Source organism: Dipodomys ordii, unplaced genomic scaffold (genome assembly GCF_000151885.1).
Source record: "Dipodomys ordii isolate 6190 unplaced genomic scaffold, Dord_2.0 Scaffold21, whole genome shotgun sequence".
NCBI classification, from domain to species: Eukaryota; Metazoa; Chordata; class Mammalia; order Rodentia; family Heteromyidae; genus Dipodomys; species Dipodomys ordii.
This window is the reverse complement of record NW_012267237.1, coordinates 1,021,771-1,042,028: the sequence shown is the minus strand read 5'-3', so window position 1 is coordinate 1,042,028 and position 20,258 is coordinate 1,021,771. Positions and strand designations below refer to the sequence as shown.

Sequence of the window (20,258 nt, the reverse complement as noted above, 5' to 3'; positions counted from 1 at the left end):
AGAAGACGAACAGGGAAACAGGACACAGGATGCGATCACGGAGACACGGAAGACGAGCCAGGGGACAGGACACGGGACACGATCACGGAGACACATGGAAGATGAGCTGGGAGACAGGACACAGGATGCGATCACGGAGACACGGAAGACGAGCCAGGGGACACGGGACACGATCACGGAGACACACGGAAGATGAACAGGGAAATAGGACATAGGACATGATCACGGAGACATGGAAGACGAGCCAGGGGACAGGACATGGGACACGATCACGGAGACACACGGAAGATGAGCTGGGAGACAGGACACGGGACACGATCACAGAGACACATGGAAGATGAACAGGGAAACAGGACGCAGGATGCGATCACGGAGACACATGGAAGATGAACAGGGAAACAGGACGCAGGATGCGATCACGGAGACATGGAAGACGAGCCAGGGGACAGGACACGGGACACGATCACAGAGACACATGGAAGATGAACAGGGAAACAGGACGCAGGATGCGATCACAGAGACACACGGAAGACGAACAGGGAAACAGGACACAGGAGGTGATCATGGAGACATGTGGAAGACAGCCAGGAGGCAGGACGCAGGACATGAACATGGAGAGACACAAGACAAGGGCGGAACTTGGGACAGGATCAGAGACATAGCATGGCGACTGGGCAGCTAGGCTGGTCCAGGCCTAAATAAGGTCGGGGTACAGGGCCGGGTCACAGAACAGTCCCAGGCCCCAGACTGACGGGTTCAGCAACCTATCGGCCAAGTGCCCACCTACCCATCTCCCCACCCATCACCTGAGAAGGGGGGGTCACCCTTCCCCACCGGGAAGGTATCGTCTGCGTCTATGAGTCAGAACTCTCCTGGCTTACCTGGTACGGGGCATCTGCATTTTGAAGGATGGCTTGTCTCATCTCCAGGCCTGGGAGCTGGGTGGACAGCCCCCAACTCCCACCTGTCTGTAAGAAATGATTTAGGCTCAGCCTCCTTACTTCACTGCTAGACCCGGAAGGAAACTTTGAGACTCTTTATCTCTAGTTAAGCACAAATAAGCCAAAGTAGAGCTATGGCCAAAGTGGTGGAGTCATGCTCGGGGACAGCCTGGAGCCCTGATTTCAAAGTCCCAGGACTACCTCCCCTCCCCCAGAAAAAAAAATCTCAGGCTGGCTTCAAACCATGATCCTCCAATCTCAGTCTGCTGAGTAGCTAGGGTTACAGGTGAGCGCTGATGCCTGGCTGGCGTTTGTCAGGAACGCTTCTGGGCTCTGTCCTGTGTGGCAAGTAGGACCCTTCCCACTGGGCAGCGCCACGAGGCTGCGTGCTTGCTGGCTTGTCAAGTTCCAGAGGGTCAGGAGTATGGACAGGGTCCCTGTGCAGCACACCAGAGCTGGTGATGGACTACATATGCTGCAGAGTACAGCGTGCAGCACTTGTGCACACGCCATTGTTTGCATGTTACCTAAAGCAGTGCACACACATGATGAGCTCCCCGCCTCATCTGCAGGCTTCACGCCTGTGTGCTGCAGCTCCCCTTTGACCGGGGCGTGTGGATGTGTGTGCACACGTCTGCAGGTCTCACGCCTGTGTGCTGCATCTCCCCTTTGACCAGGGCATGTGGACGCGTGTGCACATGTCTGCAGGTCTCACGCCTGTGTGCTGCATCTCCCCTTTGACTGGGGCGTGTGGACGTGTGTGCACATGTCTGCAGGTCTCACGCCTGTGTGCTGCATCTCCCCTTTGACCAGGGCATGTGGACGCGTGTGCACATGTCTGCAGGTCTCACGCCTGTGTGCTCCATCTCCCCTTTGACTGGGGCGTGTGGACGCGTGTGCACACGTCTCCAGGCTTCATGCCTGTGTGCTGCAGCTCCCCTTTGACCGGGGCGTGTGGACGTGTGTGCACATGTCTATGAGCTCCCCACCCCATCTGCAGGCTTCACGCCTGTGTGCTGCAGCTCCCCGTTGACCAGGGTGTGGACGCGTGTGCACACATCTGCAGGTCTCACGCCTGTGTGCTGCAGCTCCCCTTTGACCGGGGCGTGTGGACACATGTGCACATGTCTGCAGGTCTCACGCCTGCGTGCTGCAGCTCCCCTTTGACCGGGGCGTGTGGACACATGTGCACATGTCTGCAGGTTTCACGCCTGCGTGCTGCAGCTCCCCTTTGACCAGGGTGTGTGGAGGAACCCCTTATTCTTCCTGAGCATCATCTCTGACATGGCGGCCTGCTGCTTCTCCATCCTGAAAGCCCGGAACACAGGTGTGTGCAGAGCATGGGGGCAGGCTGGGTGGTACCCCGGTCCCCAGCCCCGGTCCTCCCCAGCCCCGGTCCTCCCCAGCCCCGGTCCTCCCCAGCCCCGGTCCTCCCCAGCCCCGGTCCTCCCCAGCCCCGGTCCTCCCCAGCCCTGGTCCTCCCCAGCCCTGGTCCTTCCCAGCCCCGGTCCTCCCCAGCCCTGGTCCTCCCTGGCCCCCAGGCTCGGTCCTCCCCGGCCCCCAGCCCCGGTCCTCCCCGGCCCCCAGCCCCGGTCCTCCCCGGCCCCCAGCCCCGGTCCTCCCCAGCCCTCAGCCCAGCTTGCTCCCCAGGGCTCAGCCCAGCTTGCTTCCCAGCCCCCAGCCCCGGTCCTCCCCGGCCCCAGTCCTCCCCAGCCCCGGTCTTCCCCAGCCCCCAGCCCAGTTTGCTCCCCAGGGCTCAGCCCAGCTTGCTTCCCAGCCCCGGTCCTCCCCAGCCCTCAGCCCCCGGTCTTCCCCAGCCGCGGTCCTCCCCAGCCCTCAGCCCAGCTTGCTCCGCAGGGCTCTCACTAGGATCCAAGGGGGCCTGCGGCCCTTTTCCCTCTGAGGCTGCACAGTGGCTCTGCTTCCGGGCCTTCCTGCTCAAGCTGGCCTGTCACCGTGGCACCTACAAGTGTCTCCTGGGACCACTCAGGACAGGTAGGTGTGAGTGCAAGTGAGCACTCCCGCATGGCCCAGCCCCCCCTTCCCGGCAGGTATCCTGCCATTGACTCCCACCGGAAGGGCGGCCACACGGGCAGCCCCAGGCGGTGAGGCAGCTGGGGGGCTGTCCTCCAGCTCAGCCGCCTCGAGCAGAAGGGGCCACTGGGGCCACGCCTCCCCCACCCCACCCCACCCCACCCCAGGGGAGCTGCTCGACCTCGTCTTGGCTCCGGCCTTCCTGTCCCTTGCCTACCCCTGCAGTCCACTGCTATTCTTTCGGGTCCCTGGCTTCTCTTGGCTAGGAGGTCTCTTGTCCATCTTGGCACTGGGCCCCAGCGCATCCTTGGTGCTGGGCTGAAGGACTCTGGCCTCTTTGGGAAAAAATCTGAGCTCTGCCCTCTGCTGCAGCCCAGACCCAGCTGTGCCAGAAGCTCCCCAAGGCCACGCTGGCTGTCCTGCAGGCCGCTGCTGACCCAGCACTGGCCACGGACTTTAAGACCATCCTGGACTGATGGGCCTCCCGGCAGGACCAGCTCTACCTCCAGCTGTGGCCACACAGGCCAGCTCATAACAAGTCTCATGGTATCCCTGACACCTGCCCTGGGGTGGTGTGAGGTCTGTCCCTGTGCCCCGCCTCCCGGGGTGGGCTCCGTGTCCTCCCCGTGTCCTCTCCCGTGTCCTCCCAGGGTGGGCTCGTGTCCTCTCCCGTGTCCTCCCAGGGTGGGCTCCGTGTCCTCCCGGGGTGGGCTCCGTGTCCTCCCGGGGTGGGCTCCGTGTCCTCCCGGGGTGGGCTCCGTGTCCTCCCGGGGTGGGCTCCGTGTCCTCTCCCGTGTCCTCCCAGGGTGGGCTCTGTGTCCTCCCCCGTGTCCTCCCAGGGTGGGCTCCGTGTCCTCCCAGGGTGGACTCCGTGTCCTCCCGGGGTGGGCTCCGTGTCCTCCTGGGGTGGGCTCCGTGTCCTCCCAGGGTGGGCTCCGTGTCCTCCCGGGGTGGGCTCCGTGTCCTCTCCCGTGTCCTCCCAGGGTGGACTCCGTGTCCTCCCAGGGTGGGCTCCATGTCCTCTCCTGTGTCCTCCCGGGGTGGGCTCCGTGTCCTCCCCATGTCCTCCCGGGGTGGGCTCCGTGTCCTCCCTCGTGTCCTCCCAGGGTGGGCTCTGTGTCCTCCCGGGGTGGGCTCCATGTCCTCCCCGTGTCCTCCCGGGGTGGGCTCCGTGTCCTTCTCGTGTCCTCAGGAGGTAGATCCCCTGTGTAATCCTCCAGGAATGTGGAGGTGCAGTGGGCCTGTGGCGGGTGGAGGACGGGCCCTGGGCGTGTGGCAGGTGGAGGAAGAGGAGGAGGAGGCGGCGGCCCTGGCATGTTACAGGCTGAGGGTCTCCTTGCAACGGGAACTCTCCACGGGCGTGGGACGGATGACAGGCCGTGCGTGGGGTGCGGTTGTGGGTGGGGGCTCCTCCCTCCTGTGGGCAGCACTCCCTAAGCGCCACCGTCACGTGGACCACCCTAATGCCTGCCTTGGGAGCGGAGGGTGGGGCTAGCCTCCCCACGGGTGCCCACGCCCAGCCTCACAACAGAGCCCCGCGCCCACTGCCAGCCTCCTCTGCCGAGCAGACCCCAGCTGTGCTCAGGGACCGAGGAGGGAAACACTAGGCCTGTAATCCGAGCCCTGAGGGCCAGCCTGGGCTGTAGTGAGACTACCTCCAAAGCAGACAAAACCAATTAAAGGTCAGCTGTCTCGGTGTGTATGCTAAGACGTCTTGAGCGCCACCGTACAGTCACCAACGCACACGGTTGAGCTGAGCGCCCGTGGCTCACACCTGTTACCCTAGCTCCTCAGGAGGCTGAGGACTGAGGATTGAGTTTGAAGCCAGCTTGGGCAGAAAAGTTAGCAGTGGCTCAAGTGGGAAAGTACAGCCTAGAGTGGAAAAAGCCAGATGTGAGTGAGAGGCTGGGCATTCAAGCCCCAGTTCCAGTTCCGTCTGGTGCCTGTGTGCCTGCTGGCCTCCGGGCTTGGGAGCTGGCTTGGGCAAGACCAGCTGGGCTGCTGCAGAGGCTCCTAAGTGACATCCAGATAGCCATGAACCATTCTAGAAGCTTCCAGAACAGACGTGCCCGGTGGAACCATGGAAACTGTCCACTGGCTGGTCATAATGCTGCCGGTAGGCTTGAGCCCAGAGTTCATGGCAGGTGTTACTGCCTTGTGTGTCGGTGGCCTTCGGTGCGGCCTAGTGACAAAGCCTGGTGCGTTCACAACAGACCCAGGTCCAGGAAGCACTCACAAATACACTCGGTGCCCACAGCCCGGGACGGTGCTGACCCACCGGGCCAGGGTGCCAATGGGAACAGAACTGGGCGGGGCTCTCAGGAGTGCACCAGGGCTCTGCACCAGCGGTGAAGCTACCTCCTTGCCTCGTGGGCCGGGGCACACCGGGCCTCCCTGCCGTTGCAGTACCGGATGGGGTGGGTGGTGCGGGGGCCTCCCTGGGGCTGCAGATGGATGGGGTGGGTGGTGCGGGGCCTCCCTGGGTCTGCAAACAGATGGGGTGGGTGGTGCGGGGCCTCCCTGGGGCTGCAGACGGATGGGGTGGGTGGTGCGGGGCCTCCCTGGGGCTGCAGACGGATGGGGTGGGTGGTGCGGGGCCTCCCTGGGGCTGCAGACAGATGGGGTGGGTGGTGCGGGGCCTCCCTGGGGCTGCAGACAGATGGGGTGGGTGGTGCGGGGCCTCCCTGGGGCTGCAGATGGATGGGGTGGGTGGTGCGGGGCCTCCCTTGGTCTGCACACGGATGGGGTGGGTGGTGCGGGGCCTCCCTGGGGTTGCAGTGATGGATGGAGTGGGTGGTGCGGGGCCTCCCTGGGGCTGCAGATGGATGGGGTGGGTGGTGCGGGGCCTCCCTGGGGCTGCAGTGATGGATGGGGTGGGTGGTGCGGGGCCTCCCTGGGGCTGCAGACGGATGGGGTGGGTGGTGCGGGGCCTCCCTGGGGCTGCAGATGGATGGGGTGGGTGGTGCGGGGCCTCCCTGGGGCTGCAGATGGATGGGGTGGGTGGTGCGGGGCCTCCGCTGGCCTTGCAGTGATGGATGGGGTCGGTGGTGCACAGTCAGCCGCTCTGTCGGGCCTGGCGTGCGGTGATGCTCTAGCCCCCACATCCTGACTAACCTAGTGTGATTTACCTGGTTTTTACCACTTGTGGGTCTACCGCAGCATTTAGCCCTTAAAGGGAACTTGCTCTGATATCACTCAAAGTATGAAGCTCTGGGTTATGTGTTTAAACCTCTGGCAGCTGTCAGATGCCCTCAGGGCCAAGCTGAACAAAAGGAAGAAAACAGCTGGCCTCTCCCGCAGCAGCAGGCTGGGCTTGTCCCTTCCCCTCCCCCTCTTCCCCTCCCCCTTGCACCCTGTACCCTCCACCTGTGCAGGCCCGCAGTATGCTCTCCCCAATAAACTCCCCCCCTTTCTCTGTCTCTGTCAGTGGTGGGGCTTGAACTCTGGGCCTGGGCACTGTCCCTGCACTCTTCCGCTCAAGGCGAGCGCTCTACCACTTGAGCCCCAGCGCCTCCTCTGGTGTTCTGATGGTTATCGGACATGAGTCTCACAGACTTTCCTTCCCAGGCTGGCTTTGCACTGCCATCCTCAGATTTCAGCCTTCTAAAGCAGTTAGGATTACAGACGTGAGCCACTGGCACCCGGCTTAAACTCTTCTGCCTGGATCATGGTGGTGTCCTTTGGGCCGAACCTACATCATGGTGTGTGCCACGGACCAGCTCTGTCGGGACGACGGAGGACACCTAGGGGAGGAACTGGAATAGGTGGGGAGATGGCAAACAGACAACTCACACACAAGAGGAGTGGATGCTGAGTGCGATTTAATGTAGAGGATAACAAACTTTTATAGCAAAAAGTCTCCATAAGAAAGGGCAAAAGTTTACACAATCTTGCTGCAGGGCTTCATTCTTGGGTGGTCACCAGCTGGGAACGTTGACAATGAGTAAGTACGATGAACAGCAGAAACAGTAAAAGATTAATAGGCACTCTTATACAGTGAGGAAAAGAAAGGCAGAAACACATCTTTCCCAGGGGTTTGCCAGCCTTTCCAGGAGGTAGGCCTCTGTGAAGCCCCATTCTCCGAGGTAGACTTCGGTGAAGTCCCAATACTCAGAGATAGGTCTCTGAAGCCCCATTCTCTGATCTGAAAGCTGGTTTCCCATGCTAAGCAGACTCCACCGGAGTAATAGGATAGCGCCAGGAGTCGCTGAATTCCCTCCACGGTCTCTGACTTAATTTGCCTCCTGGTCACACCTCCACGGGCCTGGAAGCTAAGGGAGCTCCACACTGGACTAATCACCTTGGCCTTGGCTGGGTGTGTATCCACCACACCATCCCCCTGCTTCTGGCTGGTGACTTCCTACAGGCCCTCTGACTCTCTCTCTCTGTCTGTCTGTCTGTCTCTCTCTCTCTGGCACCATGCCAGAAAGATCTCCTATGCATGTTTGGCCAGTTGCTTCCCATTTCCGGGATGTCTAAATTGAGTGTAATTCTGGGTAGACAGGGACACCTTCCATTCATAGCCTCTACACTGACCAGCCTCCCTCCTGTGTTTCTTGTTCCCTATTGAGCTGGGACACTCCTTTGAGGTGTCTCCTACATTTTCAAGGACTCCATAAAGTCAAAATGCCTTGCTTTTATTGCCGCAGTTTCTGCTAGCCCAGTGGTCGATGGCCAGAGGTTCTGTACATTCAGGCTTTCCTGCTCATCCTCTGCCTCCTGCCTCCCAGGCCTCCTGGCCATCTCCTCTCCAGAGGTAACTTGTCTTGTAGTTCAGCTTCCTCCCTCCCTCCCCCCTCTGCTTGTGCCTTTGAAGGTGAGCCACAGAGAGCCCCCTCTTGAAGGCTAGCTGTCCTGGGCTTGAATTTTCTTAGCTAAAACTTGCCTGGAGATCGCCCACACTCTTACTGTGTGCCCCTGCCTTGCTGCTTGCTTACTTAGTGAAGCTCTGCCAGGTTTTCTTACTGTCTTGACTTGTCCAGAAGTTCTCCATCTTGACCACAAGTTGAGTTTTCATGATCACACCCTCACCCTTCTAGTAAGTGTTCAAAGGCCAGTTTATATGCTAGTGAGTCTCTTTACCAAAATCGTTTTAAAGGCCTTTGGTAACTGGCCTTTGGTGGGGAGGGCAGTTTTAAACTCAAGCCACAAAGAAGCTCATCAGATTTGGGTGCACACGAACATGTCTTAACATCTGTTTCCCAAGTGTGCAAGCTGCTTGGACGCAACGCTGGCTTCAATCTTAAGTAGTATCCTAAAGTGCTCTATGCAGTGAGTTTTGTCATTACAGGTTTTAGTGCTCTGCAGCATTTAGCCCCACAGAGGGATAAATAACTCTTGTATGTATTGGAAAACTTCTGTTCTTAACAAGTTCCAGGTAAACCCTGTTTTAAACCTATTTCTGTTGGGGCTGGGAAGGTGGCTCAGTGGTAGAGCACTTGCCTTGCATGCCTGAGGCCCTGGGTTCGATTCCTCAGCACCACATGAAAAAAGAAAAAAGCCGGAAGTGGTGCTGTGGCTCAAGTGGTAGAGTGCTAGCCTTGACCTGAAGAGCTGAGGGACAGCGCCCAGGCCAGTGTTTAGGCCCCACAACCGGACCCCCCAAAAACAAACAACTATTTCTGTTGATCTTGTTGCTTCAGTTGGGAATAAAAAGGGTCTTGTGCTAAAAGGCTCCTTTGATCAGAGGATCACAGTCAAAGCTGGTGAGTCCTAGCCTCAGGACAGTTTGCCTTGGTGCATTTCTGGGTCTCCATCCATACTCTAATCCAGACATCTACAGTCCCGTTGGAGGGAATGCTCCCGGCCGCACACCGGGCCTGCAAGCACTCCAGTCCAGCCCAGCTTCTGACTGGTTACTCTGATGCTCTCCCCATCTAGTCCCCAGATGTCAGCTAGGGTTATTTTCCTCCAACTCTAGGGCCACCTGGAATGTAGGAGATAGGAACTAGCGCACCGTCTAATTTCTAATTTTCTTCCCTGAACCCTTCCTTCTGCCGTTAGTGCGCCCTCTAATAACATTTTTTCTTATTGCTCAGCCCCTGCCTTGTAAGATTTCTTTCAGATGTCATCTATACCCACGCTCACCACCAAGGAACTGTTACTGCTGCCTTCGGAATGGGTGACATCTATGTCTTCTACCCCTAATGTCGACGCCCCTTGCCAGCAAAAGTAGCCAGGGAGAATCTGCACCCCCTCTATAACTGTCAAAGGGCTGGAATGTTAGTTCCGCCCAGGAAAACGGGCCCTTGTTTTCTTTCCATGTACGTGTCCCTCCCTAGAAGTCCGTGCCGTGTCTGTCCAGGTAACAGCACACCTGGGGACAGTGGGCGGCCCCGGGCTCTGAGGGAGCTCACTTCTGGACCACCCTTCCGGGGCTCTGAGGCAGCTCACTTCGGGACCACCCTTCCCGGGCTCTGAGGGAGCTCACTTCCTTGGGAGCCGCTTCCTCTGAGGTCACTTCTGGACCACCCTGGCCATGCCTCCTTTGGCCATGGAAGTTCCCAGGCTCTGAGGTCCGTCATGGCCACTCCCCCTCTTCCTACATAAACCCAGTCTTGTTGTGAGCCGTTGCGCATTCCATCCCATGCGCACCTGGCAGGCTGGGCTCTCCCCTTCATCCTCGTCCTCGTCCTCCTCCTCCTCACTGTGCATTCCATCTCATGCACGCCTGGCAGGCCGGGCTCTCCCCTTCCTCCTCCTCCTTCTCCTCCTCCTCCTCCTCCTCACTGCACATTCCATCCCATGCGCACCTGGCAGGCCGGGCTCTCCCCTTCCTCCTCCTCCTCCCTCGCCCGCCTGCACATTCCGTCTTGTGCAGTGTGCTCTCCCCCAATACTTCTGCCTGGAAAAAAAAATCCTAGCTGAGGAGCCAAGATCTGAGAGATGGGGTTTGAAGCCCATTCAAAGCAGAAAAGTCCAGGAGATGAATCTCTAATTAACCACCAGAAAAACTCACCACACGCAAGGAAAGAAAATGTGGTTTTGGTGTTCCCCTACATCGTAGGCTGCAGCTTGTTCACGCTGATTCCCCAGATGTGTGTGTGGAACAATAATTCAGACTGGGTAAGGGTGGAGCCCAGTCCCCAGTGGTGCCAGGCGAGGAGGCTTGTCCTTGGTAGCCTTCCCCTCTGCCTGCCAAGGATGCTGGCTCAGTGCCAGCCCCCTGGCTCGATGCTGTGCACCCTGAGCAGCTCCTGAGCCTCCCACAGCCTGAGCTGGGCAGAGCAATGCTCCCCGGACGCCAGGACCCGTGGGGGGAGGGGGACGGGCAGAGGGGCGTTCAGGCAGCTCATGGATGAAGTTGCCATCCTGGATTGCATGGCAGGGTCTGGTGTCCTAGGGCTGGAAGAGAAGGAAGTTGGACAACTAGGCTATGAGAAAGACTGCCAGGAGTCTTTGGAAGGGCCAAGCCTACGATTTGGGGTGTGAAGGGATGCTTGTGAGCAGACACAGTGAGGGGTCAGCCTGCCCACGCCCCATGCCGGCCGGTGGGGGCACAGCCCGGAGCTCCTTGGTATAAGCCAGTTTCAGTGATTCGGTGCAGCAGCAGACAACACAGGACTGGTTCTCAGAGCGAGACCTGACGCCTGCGTGGACTGCTCGTGGCTTCCGCCGGGCAGCACTGGGGCCAGAGGCCTGGGCACGACTCCACGTACCAGTCACCCATGCCGATTGAGCCGTGGCCTGCAGAGGCCAGAGGCTCCTGCTGGCTTGGGTGGGTTTCTGGGCACCGTCCTCAGGCTGGATGCCGTCTGACGGGGGCCCAGGCCAGTGGCACACCTCCACCGCTGGAGCGTGCTGTGGGTGGAGGAGGGCCATTTCCGTCTGGTGCCTTCCGAGTGTGGCCGCTGCCCGCTGCAGCTTGGTCTGCCCTTAACCTCACACCGCTGAGGACAGGGCTTGTGTGGCCCAAAGGGCAGTCGGGCGTCCGCCGCCCATCTAACAAGGCTCACGGTTCTCAGCCATGGGCCAAGGTCTTCCTGGCGGGAAGAGTCCGCTTCCGTACAGCAGTGGACATATTCGACACTGGGACGAGGAGTTACCCGTGATCCCTGGGTTTAGTCACCTCCAGACAATGCTAGCCTTAGAGAACGGAGCTGGGGGGAGGGGAGGTACCTGGCGGGGTGGAGAGAGCATGTGTGGCCGGAGGGGGGCGGGGGGGGCTGTGTGCGTCCTGAGCAAACACGCATCTGCAGTGGTGCGTTTCCAAGTCGGCACTGAAGCTCTGGGACGGAGCGACCCGCGGCTCGGGCATGTTGATGGCGCTTTACACATGAGGGTGGCCACGGCTCAGGCCCGTTCCCTGGGCAGCCTTGTCCACCTCCCTGAGTGGTGGCCGGGTACCGGCTCCCAGCTCCTGAGGAGTCAGCTACTGACCCCGAGCCATTTGCATGTTGGGTGGGCAGGCATCTGCTGGGTTTTGGACCAACTTCTGTGTCTCAGTCACCTATGGGACCACCTCCTGTCCATCTGTCTATGTCTCAGTCACCTGTGGGGCCACCTCCTGTCCATCTTCCGGGGAGGTGAATCTGTGGAGTGGTGCGTGCTGGCCTGGCGTGGGGCACGCGTGCCACACAGGTGTCAGGAGGCCCGTCCTGGTTTGTGATGTGGCTGTGACCTGGGCTCACCACTCAGCCCCCAGCCGTCCACACGCCGCGGCCTGGCGTCGGGCCAGAGCAGAGTGTCCAGGCTGGGCGCATGCAGGCTCCACCTCCAGAGGGGGCCGCACACCCGTGCACACAGGTGGGGCCTGCAGCCCTTCCTCATCTAGAACTTTCTTGGGGGAACAGTGTCCACTTCCTGTGGCCTCCCTCTTGCAGCAAGCCATGGTACGAGCTTCCTCCTGTTCTGGACCAGCCTGTCCAGCTCCTGTTTTACGGTTAGATACTAGAGAAGGGAGCACAGAGAGCCCCAGCCAAGAGTGATGCCTGGATGCCGGTTCTGGAGAGTTCCATGGGCGGGGTCTCACTATGCCTGAAGTCCATCTTTGGGTGTAGCCAGCTCCTAGAGCCAGTGGCTGTCCTCTGCTTTCAGTTCGTTTTCAGTTGGTTGTGGCTGAGGAAAGACGGGCTGGTGGTGATAGCCGTCTCTGAGTTCTCGCGGGGCAGCCGAGAGGCTGAGCTCACCGCACCCACCTGCGTTCTGTATCCACTGTACAGTGGGCTCTGCTGTGTCCACTGCTGTCCTCCACCTCTCGATGGGCGTGGCCTCTGCTCCACCTCTCGATGGGCGTGGCCTCTGCTCCCGATGGGTGTGGCCTCTGCTGCATCCACTGCTGTCCTCCATCTCTCGATGGGCGTGGCCTCTGCTCCACCTCTCGATGGGCGTGGCCTCTGCTCCACCTCTCGATGGGCGTGGCCTCTGCTCCACCTCTCGATGGGTGTGGCCTCTGCTCCCGATGGGTGTGGTCTCTGCTCTCGATGGGCGTGGCCTCTGCTGCATCCACTGCTGTCCTCCATCTCTCGATGGGCGTGGCCTCTGCTCTCGATGGGCGTGGCCTCTGCTGCATCCACTGCTGTCCTCCATCTCTCGATGGGCGTGGCCTTTGCTCTCGATGGGCGTGGCCTCTGCTCTCGATGGGCGTGGCCTCTGCTGCATCCACTGCTGTCCTCCACCTCTCGATGGACGTGGGCCTCTGCTGCGTCCACTGCTGTCCCTTGTGACAGGTGTGGGGAGCATGAGCTGGAGTGCTGGGTCACTTGCAGGGCACTTCGGTTGGCTTTGTTTAGGGTCTGAGCTGTCCGTGGCAAGGATGGCTCACTACACGAAGCAAGCCCAATATCCCACCACACGGTGACACTATCCAAGCCAATATCCCACCTCATGGTGATGCCGAGCTAGCTTGGGTGTTCAGCACTATGGCCAGCACCACATTACCAGTTCATTTTTTATGAGGTACCAGGGCCTGCTCGAAGCTTTTCTGGCCACCAGAAGCCATGGGTGGATGTGGGTTCCATGTCCAACACCCCCTGCTTTAGAGCTGCGGCTGGTCCACACTGCTGCTGGGGTGGGGGAAGGGAGGAGGCGTGTGGGTGCCAGGCACACAACCCGGGGGCTGAGCCTCCGCAGGGGTCTGAAGTCCACTGCGGAGGACTGGCGTGGCGAGCCAGTGTCACCCCTTGACTGGACAGACTTCTTTTTGGTTGGTCATGGGACTTGAACTCAGGGCCTGGGCGCTGTCCCTGAGCTCTTTCACATAAGGCTGGTCCTCTACCACTTGAGCCACAGCGCCACTTCTAGTTTTCAGGTGGTAACTGGAGATAGGAGGCTCATGGACTTTCCCGGGCTGGCTTTGAACCTCAAGCCTCAGCTCTCAGCCTCCTGAGCAGAGGGTTCAGGCATGAACCAGCGGCACCCGGCATCGCCTTTTGCTCTTGGAGGGACTGGAGCTTCTCGGGTGACGGGACACTAGCGAGGATCTCCCGCTGAGGATGGCTCAGAGCCAGGGGCTGCCCACACCAGGTGTTTTGGGATCACGTGCAGCTCTCCTTCCGTGGAGATGGAGTCTCGTGGACTCTTCTGGGGTTCACCTCAGACCGCATCCTGCCGGTGTCAGCCCCCCGCATGGCGCGGTGCCAGCTGTGGGTTGAGAAGTGGTCTTTCTCACTTCGGACGCCTCCTAAGCCCCCTTGCCTGCCTTTTATGCTTTCTTGACTAAAATGAGCATTGAGAAAATAAAAATGGCACCACCGCATTTGTTCTTCATACTCTCACGACTTGGCTGATTCCTGATGGGAAGGTGGGAAGGTTGTCTGAATCGTCTGGACCTCGCTCCCCTCAGAGGTGGTGAGCCCAGGTGGGTCTCTGCCAGGGCTTCTTTGTGCCCAGGGCCTACATATTTTAGCTCAGCCCTTTTCTTGGAGATCAGCCTAGGGTCAGATTCCTATGACTCGTGACATGGAGGTCTCACACCTACAATGAGTTCCCAGCTCTGCATGTCACCATTGTGAGTGCCACCCCAGCTGCCGTGGATTCCCAGGGGTAGCAAGCGCCCCACCACCCCCAGGTTCTCCAGATGCTCAGGACTCAGGGCTGGACATGGTGTCCTGGGCCCTGTGAATCTCTGGAGACTGCTGTGTGCTGAGGGTGAGCTGGGGAGTCAGTGGGAACACGGCATGGTGGTAGAGAACATGTATTGATCTAAGCAACCACACGCCAGGAGCGCCCCCCCCCCCCCAGCCCGCTCCCTCCGCAGGCCCCACATGTTATGGCTTCGGGCTGGTGGCTGGCTGTGTGTCCGTCCTCTGTCGGCGCCTGGCCAGCAGCTGGGCCAGCGCGATGGTGGGGACCCACAGGATGGGCAGGAAGGCCAGGAGCACACAGGTAGCCAGCACCCAGCCTGGGTACAGCTTCTCCTCCCGCAAGGGGAACTGCACCTGCAGAGACAGGAGGGGCACTGTGGGGCTGGGCCGGATGCCCCAGCCCGGACCTGCCCTGCAGAGACTGCGCGCCATGCTCGAGGGCCCTGGGAGGAGCCAGCCCCAGCCCTGGGAGGAGGCTGCCCACAAGCACGCTGCAGCACACTGCAGCTTCACTCCCACTCCTGAGATGAGAGCAGGCTGGAGCGCCCCAGCCTTGGGCCTCGGCCACGCCTGCTGTGCACACCCAAGCGCCCGGTCACCCCGCGTGGCCAGGCCACCCCAGCGCCCCTCGCCCCGCGTGGCAGGCCACCCCAGCGCCCCTCGCCCCGCGTGGCCAGGCCAGGCTGTCAGAGGCCTGTCCACGTGGGGGTATACAGCCCTGAGTGGCCCTGTGGGGGCCAGGACACAAGAACCCCACATTCCACCAGAAGACCTACATATTGGGGGTTCCAGGCCTTGTAGCGGGGCGGCCTTTGGGCCAGGAGGACGACACAGGACAGGAAGATGCTGAGCAGCAGGAGGGGGCTCACCACCCACCATGTCACCCGCCAGTACAGGTTGGGCCGCCGGCCGGTCATCCACTCGATGTCATCACAGAACCTGCCACACAGGACGCTCGACAGGCCGCCCTCAGGCCCGGGAAGCCAGCCCGGCTCAGCCCCGGCCTGGGAACCCTATCCGTGTGCTTGGGGGTGTGAGCCGTGGGGGGGTGCAGCTCGAGGGGAGGGGCGGCTCACCGCTTCATCCCGTAGACATAGATGACGCCGACCACCTCGCAGAAGGCGAAGATGAGCAGGTTCAGAGATGCCACAAAGTTGTCGAAGATCTCCAGCCAGTAGCTTCCGGACTGCAGCACAAAGCAGGTGGAGCAGAGGAAGCACGCCAGGCACACCAGCCCTGGAGGTGGGTGCGGGGTGGGCTGGGGTCACAGGTGAGGGGCTCGGGGTCTGGGGGATGCCCCCCGGGGGCCACCCCAGCCTCTGGCCGTCGCTCCCTGTCTCCTGGGGCAGGAAGGACCCCATGGGCATGTGGGAGGGAAAGCCCCCGCCCTGCCCTGGACTCCTGAGTTGGCCCATGGTGTCCCCACCACACAGAGCAGTCGGCCCAGCCCCCCCCCCCCGCGCGGTCCAGGCGAGGCCCCTGGGGTTCTGTGTCTAGAGGCCCCGTGTGGGCAGCGGGCCAAGAACCTGCCAGGGGCCAGGCCCCTGCGTCCACGCCTCCACTCACCCGTCAGGCCCTCCTTTGGGATTCTTCTGGGCAAGATGCCCATGTCCAGGAGAGGCGTGATGATACTCTCCATGTTCCCGAACATGGAGGACAGGCCCAGGGTGAAGAGCATGCCGAAGAAGAGCACGGCCCAGGCAGAGGCGCCCGGCATGTGCAGCACAGCCTCCGTGAAGACCAGGAAGGCCAGGCCCGGGCCTGACGCACTCTGCAGCACAGGGGGCACTCAGACGCACACGCCCTGCCCGTGCCACACGGCACCTACACCACACGCGTGCACACGCCCTGCCCGCGCCACACGGCACCTACACCACACGCGTGCACACGCCCTGACCACAGCACACGGGCTCCCACCCCACATGCATGCACATGCCCTGCCCGCGCCTCACGGCACCTACACCACACGCATGCACACGCCCTGCCCGCGCCTCACGGCACCTACACCACACGCATGCACACGCCCTGCCCGCGCCTCACGGCACCTACACCACACGCGTGCACACGCCCTGCCCGCGCCTCACGGCACCTACACCACACGCGTGCACACGCCCTGCCCGCGCCACACGGCACCTACACCACACGCGTGCACACGCCCTGACCACAGCACACGCCGCGCCTCACGGCACCTACACCACACGCGTGCACACGCCCTGCCCGCGCCTCACGGCACCTACACCACACGCGTGCACACGCCCTGCCCGCGCCACACGGCACCTACACCACACGCGTGCACACGCCCTGCCCGTGCCACACGGCACCTACACCACACGCGTGCACACGCCCTGACCACAGCACACGGGCTCCCACCCCACACGCATGCACATGCCCTGCCCGCGCCTCACGGCACCTACACCACACACATGCACACGCCCTGCCCGTGCCACATGGGTTCCTGCTCACCACACGCATGCACACGCCCTGACCACGCCACACGGGCTCCCACCCCAAACACGTGCACACACCCTGCCCACGCCACACGGGCTCCCACCCCACACATGTGCACACACCATGACCACACCACACGGGCACCTGCTCACCACACACGTGCGCACACCCTGCTCATGCCACACGGGCACCTAGTCACTGCACACATGCACACGCCTTGACCACGCCACACGGGCTCCCACACCGCACACATGCACACACCCTGACCACGTGTGCGGACACAGCCAAGCCACACAGGCTCCTGCTTACCGCATACGTGCACTGGGGCAAACCACAGATCTGTCCTCCCTCCCTCCCTCCCTTTCCTTCCTTCCTTCCCTCCTTCCCTCCCTCCCTCCCTTCTTCCCTCCCCTCCCTCCCTCCTTTCTTTCCTTCTTTTTCCTTTCTTCTGGGGCTAGATCTCAGACTCTCACACTCTCACTTGGCTTTTATGCTCAAGGCTGGTGTGTGGCCATGGAGCCACAGCTCCACTTCAGCTCTGTGCTGGTTGAGTGGTGGCCGGAGTCTCCGGAGCCTTGCTGCCTGGTCTGGCTCAGATCTCATCCCCTGAGAGGCTAGGGTTGCAGGAGTGAGCTGGCCTCGGGTTTGCGCTGGGGGAAGGGGCATGAGCGAGGGGCGCGGGAGCCGGTGAGTGGTTCCCAGACTCCGGAGGCCAGCGTGACACACGGAGGCCAGCGTGACACACGGCGTGAGGACCAGCCTCCTGCCGCCGTCCCCGCCCGGGGCTCCGGGTCCCAGGAGCCCACGGGGCTCTGCCACCTGAGCAGTGGCTGTCCCTGGGGTCTGTGCCCGGTGGCACTGGCTCCCTCGGCCAGCCTAGGCCTCAAGGCAGATGGTGTTCACCACCTCTCGGCCGAGCCTGGGCTTGGATCTGTGAGAAACGTTCCTCTGAGTCATTTTCTGCCAGACTGACCCTGCGTGCTTCCTGTCCTCCTGCACACAGCCTCCTGTCCCACATGCAGCCCCCCATCTGACATACAGCCCCCCGTCCCACACGCAGCCCCCCCAATACCGCACAACCCCCCATCCCACACACAGCCCCCATCCCGCACACCACCCCCCGTCCTGCACACAGCCCCCCCATCCCGCTCACCGCCCCCCGTCCCGCACACCATCCCCCGTCCCGCACACAGCCCCCCGTCCCGCACACCGCCTTGTCCCACACACGGCCCCCGTCCCACACGCGGCCCCCCGTCCCACACATGGCCCCATCCTGTGCACAGCTCCCTAGTCCTGCGCAGGCTCCTGTCCCACACGCAGCCCCCATCCCGCACGAGGCCCACCCCGTTCCGCACGCAGCTCCCCATCCCACACATGGCCCATCTGTCCCGCGCAGGCTCCCGTCCCACACATGGCCCCCCCATCCCACGCCCCCCACCAGTCCCGCACAAACCCCCATCCCGGGCACAGCCCTCCCCCGCCCCCGCCTGTCCCGCACAGACCCCCATCCCGGGCACAGCCCTCCCTCGCCCCCGCCCATCCCACGCACAGACCCCCATCCCGGGCACAGCCCTCCCCCGCCCCCGCCTGTCCCGCACAGGCCCCCATCCCGGGCACAGCCCTCCCCCACCCCCACCTGTCCCGCACAGGCCCCCGTCTCGGGCACAGCCCTCCCCCGCCCCCACCTGTCCCGCACAGGCCCCCGTCTCGGGCACAGCCCTCCCCTGCCCCCGCCTGTCCCGCACAGGCCCCCGTCTCGGGCACAGCCCTCCCCCGCCCCCGCCCGTCCCACGCACACAGCCTCCGTCCTTCCACGCCACTTCCACTACCTTCTCCACCAAACACTACCTTATCCAGGAAGTCCTCCAGCTGGCAGGCCCTCAGGTGGAGCCGGGCCACTCTCTCTGGACAGGTGGCGTTCAGGTGCGTGAGCACGGTTGGGTAGTCGTCCCTGGAGATGCTCTGCTCCGGGAAATCAAACTCATCGATGAGGCTGAGGATGTTTCTGCAGGGGGGAGGGAGGCTGGTGAGCAAGGGGTGGTGTGGCGCGTACATCCCAGGAAATGCTCATGCAAACACTAGCAGCCATGGCCCCACGTCGGGCCGAACTCCCCGCGCACGCCCGCTCCGGGGGCCCAGGAACCCCGGTGCCCGTCCGCCGGCCTGCTCAGACGCTCGGGGCCGAGTGAGAATGGGGAGGAGACATGTGTGCTTCCTGACGGGTGGAGGCCGCATCAGGCCGGGCTTCTCAGGCTGGGCTGGGAGGGCTCCTCCTCCTCCCTCCACCTCCAAACACGCTGAGCCCTCCGGAGCAGAGGCGCACCAGGCGGGACTCTGTGTCAGCAGGCCCTCTGTGCTGTCCGCAACCGGCTGAATCAACTGCTAAGCCTGGCAACGCTTGGGCTGGCGCCGGGGGCCAGTGCCGTCCAGCCGGTGCTCTGCGCCACGCCCGGCCCGGTATCTGAGCTCTTTTGTGGTTCCGGGCAGACACGGGGTGACAAAATTTAGTCAGTGGCCCACGAGGCTCCAGCCAGGCGAGAACTTGGCGCCGTCTCGTGCCCCGCTGCCCATGTCTCTTCTGTGCCCCATCGAGTGCCCCATTCTTCGCATTTTTGCTGGCAATCTTGCTGTTTAAAATAACCTCACACAGTGCATCGGAGCTGCCTCGTGTCCCGGCGCGTGGTGGGGGTGCAGGTGTGATGGAGGCGTGGTGGAGGTGTGGTGGAGGCGTGGTGCAGGCGTGATGGAGGTGTGGTGGAGGTGTGGTGGAGGCGTGGTGGAGGTGTGGTGGAGGCGTGGTGCAGGCGTGATGGAGGCGTGGTGGAGGCGTGGTGGATGGCGTGGTGGAGGCGTGGTGGAGGCGTGGTGGAGGCGTAATGGAGGTGTGGTGGAGGCGTGGTGGAGGGCGTGGTGGAGGTTTGGTGGAGGTGTGGTGGAGGGTGTGGTGCAGGTGTGGTGGAGGCGTGGTGGAGGTGTGGTGGAGGCGTGCTGGAGGCGTGGTGGAGGCGTGGTGGAGGCGTGGTACAGGCGTGGTGGAGGCGTGGTGGAGGCGTGGTGCAGGCGTGATGGAGGCGTGGTGGAGGCGTGGTGCAGGCGTGATGGAGGCGTGGTGGAGGGTGTGGTGGAGGCGTGGTGGAGGCGTGATGGAGGCGTGGTGGAGGCGTGGTGGAGGCGTGATGGAGGCGTGGTGGAGGCATGGTGGAGGTGTGGTGGAGGGCGTGGTGCAGGTGTGGTGGAGGTTTGGTGGAGGCGTGGTGGAGGGTGTGGTGCAGGTGTGGTGGAGGCACCGTGGTGGAGGTGTGGTGGAGGCGTGCTGGAGGTGTGGTGGAGGCGTGGTGGAGGCGTGGTACAGGCGTGATGGAGGCGTGGTGGAGGTGTGGTGGAGGTGTGGTGGAGGCGTGGTGGAGGCGTGGTGCAGGCGTGATGGAGGTGTGGTGGAGGCGTGGTGCAGGCGTGATGGAGGCGTGGTGGAGGGTGTGGTGGAGGCGTGGTGGAGGTGTGATGGAGGCGTGGTGGAGGCGTGATGGAGGCGTGGTGGAGGTGTGGTGGAGGCGTGGTGGAGGCGTGGTGGAGGCATGGTGGAGGTGTGGTGGAGGGCGTGGTGCAGGTGTGGTAGAGGCGTGGTGCAGGCGTGGTGCAGGCGTGATGGAGTCGTGGTGGAGGGTGGGGTGGAGGCGTGGTGGAGGCGTGGTGGAGGTGTGGTGCAGGCGTGATGGAGGCGTGGTGGAGGGTGTGGTGGAGGCGTGTTGGAGGCGTGGCGGAGGCGTGGTGGAGGGTGTGGTGGAGGGTGTGGTGGAGGTGTGGTGGAGGG

General features: G+C 62.3%; 2 protein-coding genes and 1 long non-coding RNA gene across 3 annotated transcripts in view; 2 read left to right on the top strand and 1 right to left on the bottom strand.

The window, feature by feature from the left end:
- The window catches only part of Tert (telomerase reverse transcriptase), a 32,372-nt gene extending 28,917 nt beyond the window's left edge, over positions 1–3,455 (top strand). Inside the window, exons 12-14 of the mRNA XM_013013828.1 lie at positions 2,138–2,268; positions 2,799–2,936; positions 3,348–3,455. Of these exons, the coding sequence (XP_012869282.1) occupies positions 2,138–2,268; positions 2,799–2,936; positions 3,348–3,451 (373 nt within the window). The 3' untranslated portion in view covers positions 3,452–3,455. The remainder of the gene's footprint in view (positions 1–2,137; positions 2,269–2,798; positions 2,937–3,347) is intronic.
- An 8,415-nt stretch (positions 3,456–11,870) lies between these two features.
- Positions 11,871–20,258, top strand: part of LOC105983839 — a 14,836-nt gene continuing 6,448 nt past the window's right edge. Inside the window, exons 1-2 of the long non-coding RNA XR_001174965.1 lie at positions 11,871–12,180; positions 18,914–18,920. This is a non-coding gene — a long non-coding RNA (uncharacterized LOC105983839). The remainder of the gene's footprint in view (positions 12,181–18,913; positions 18,921–20,258) is intronic.
- Positions 14,072–20,258, bottom strand: part of Slc6a18 (solute carrier family 6 (neutral amino acid transporter), member 18) — a 19,128-nt gene continuing 12,941 nt past the window's right edge. The window contains exons 8-12 of the mRNA XM_013013868.1: positions 18,296–18,452; positions 15,566–15,770; positions 15,076–15,235; positions 14,776–14,938; positions 14,072–14,353 (exon numbers count right to left, since the gene is read on the bottom strand). Coding sequence (XP_012869322.1) covers positions 14,183–14,353; positions 14,776–14,938; positions 15,076–15,235; positions 15,566–15,770; positions 18,296–18,452 — 856 coding nt within the window. The 3' untranslated portion in view covers positions 14,072–14,182. The remainder of the gene's footprint in view (positions 14,354–14,775; positions 14,939–15,075; positions 15,236–15,565; positions 15,771–18,295; positions 18,453–20,258) is intronic.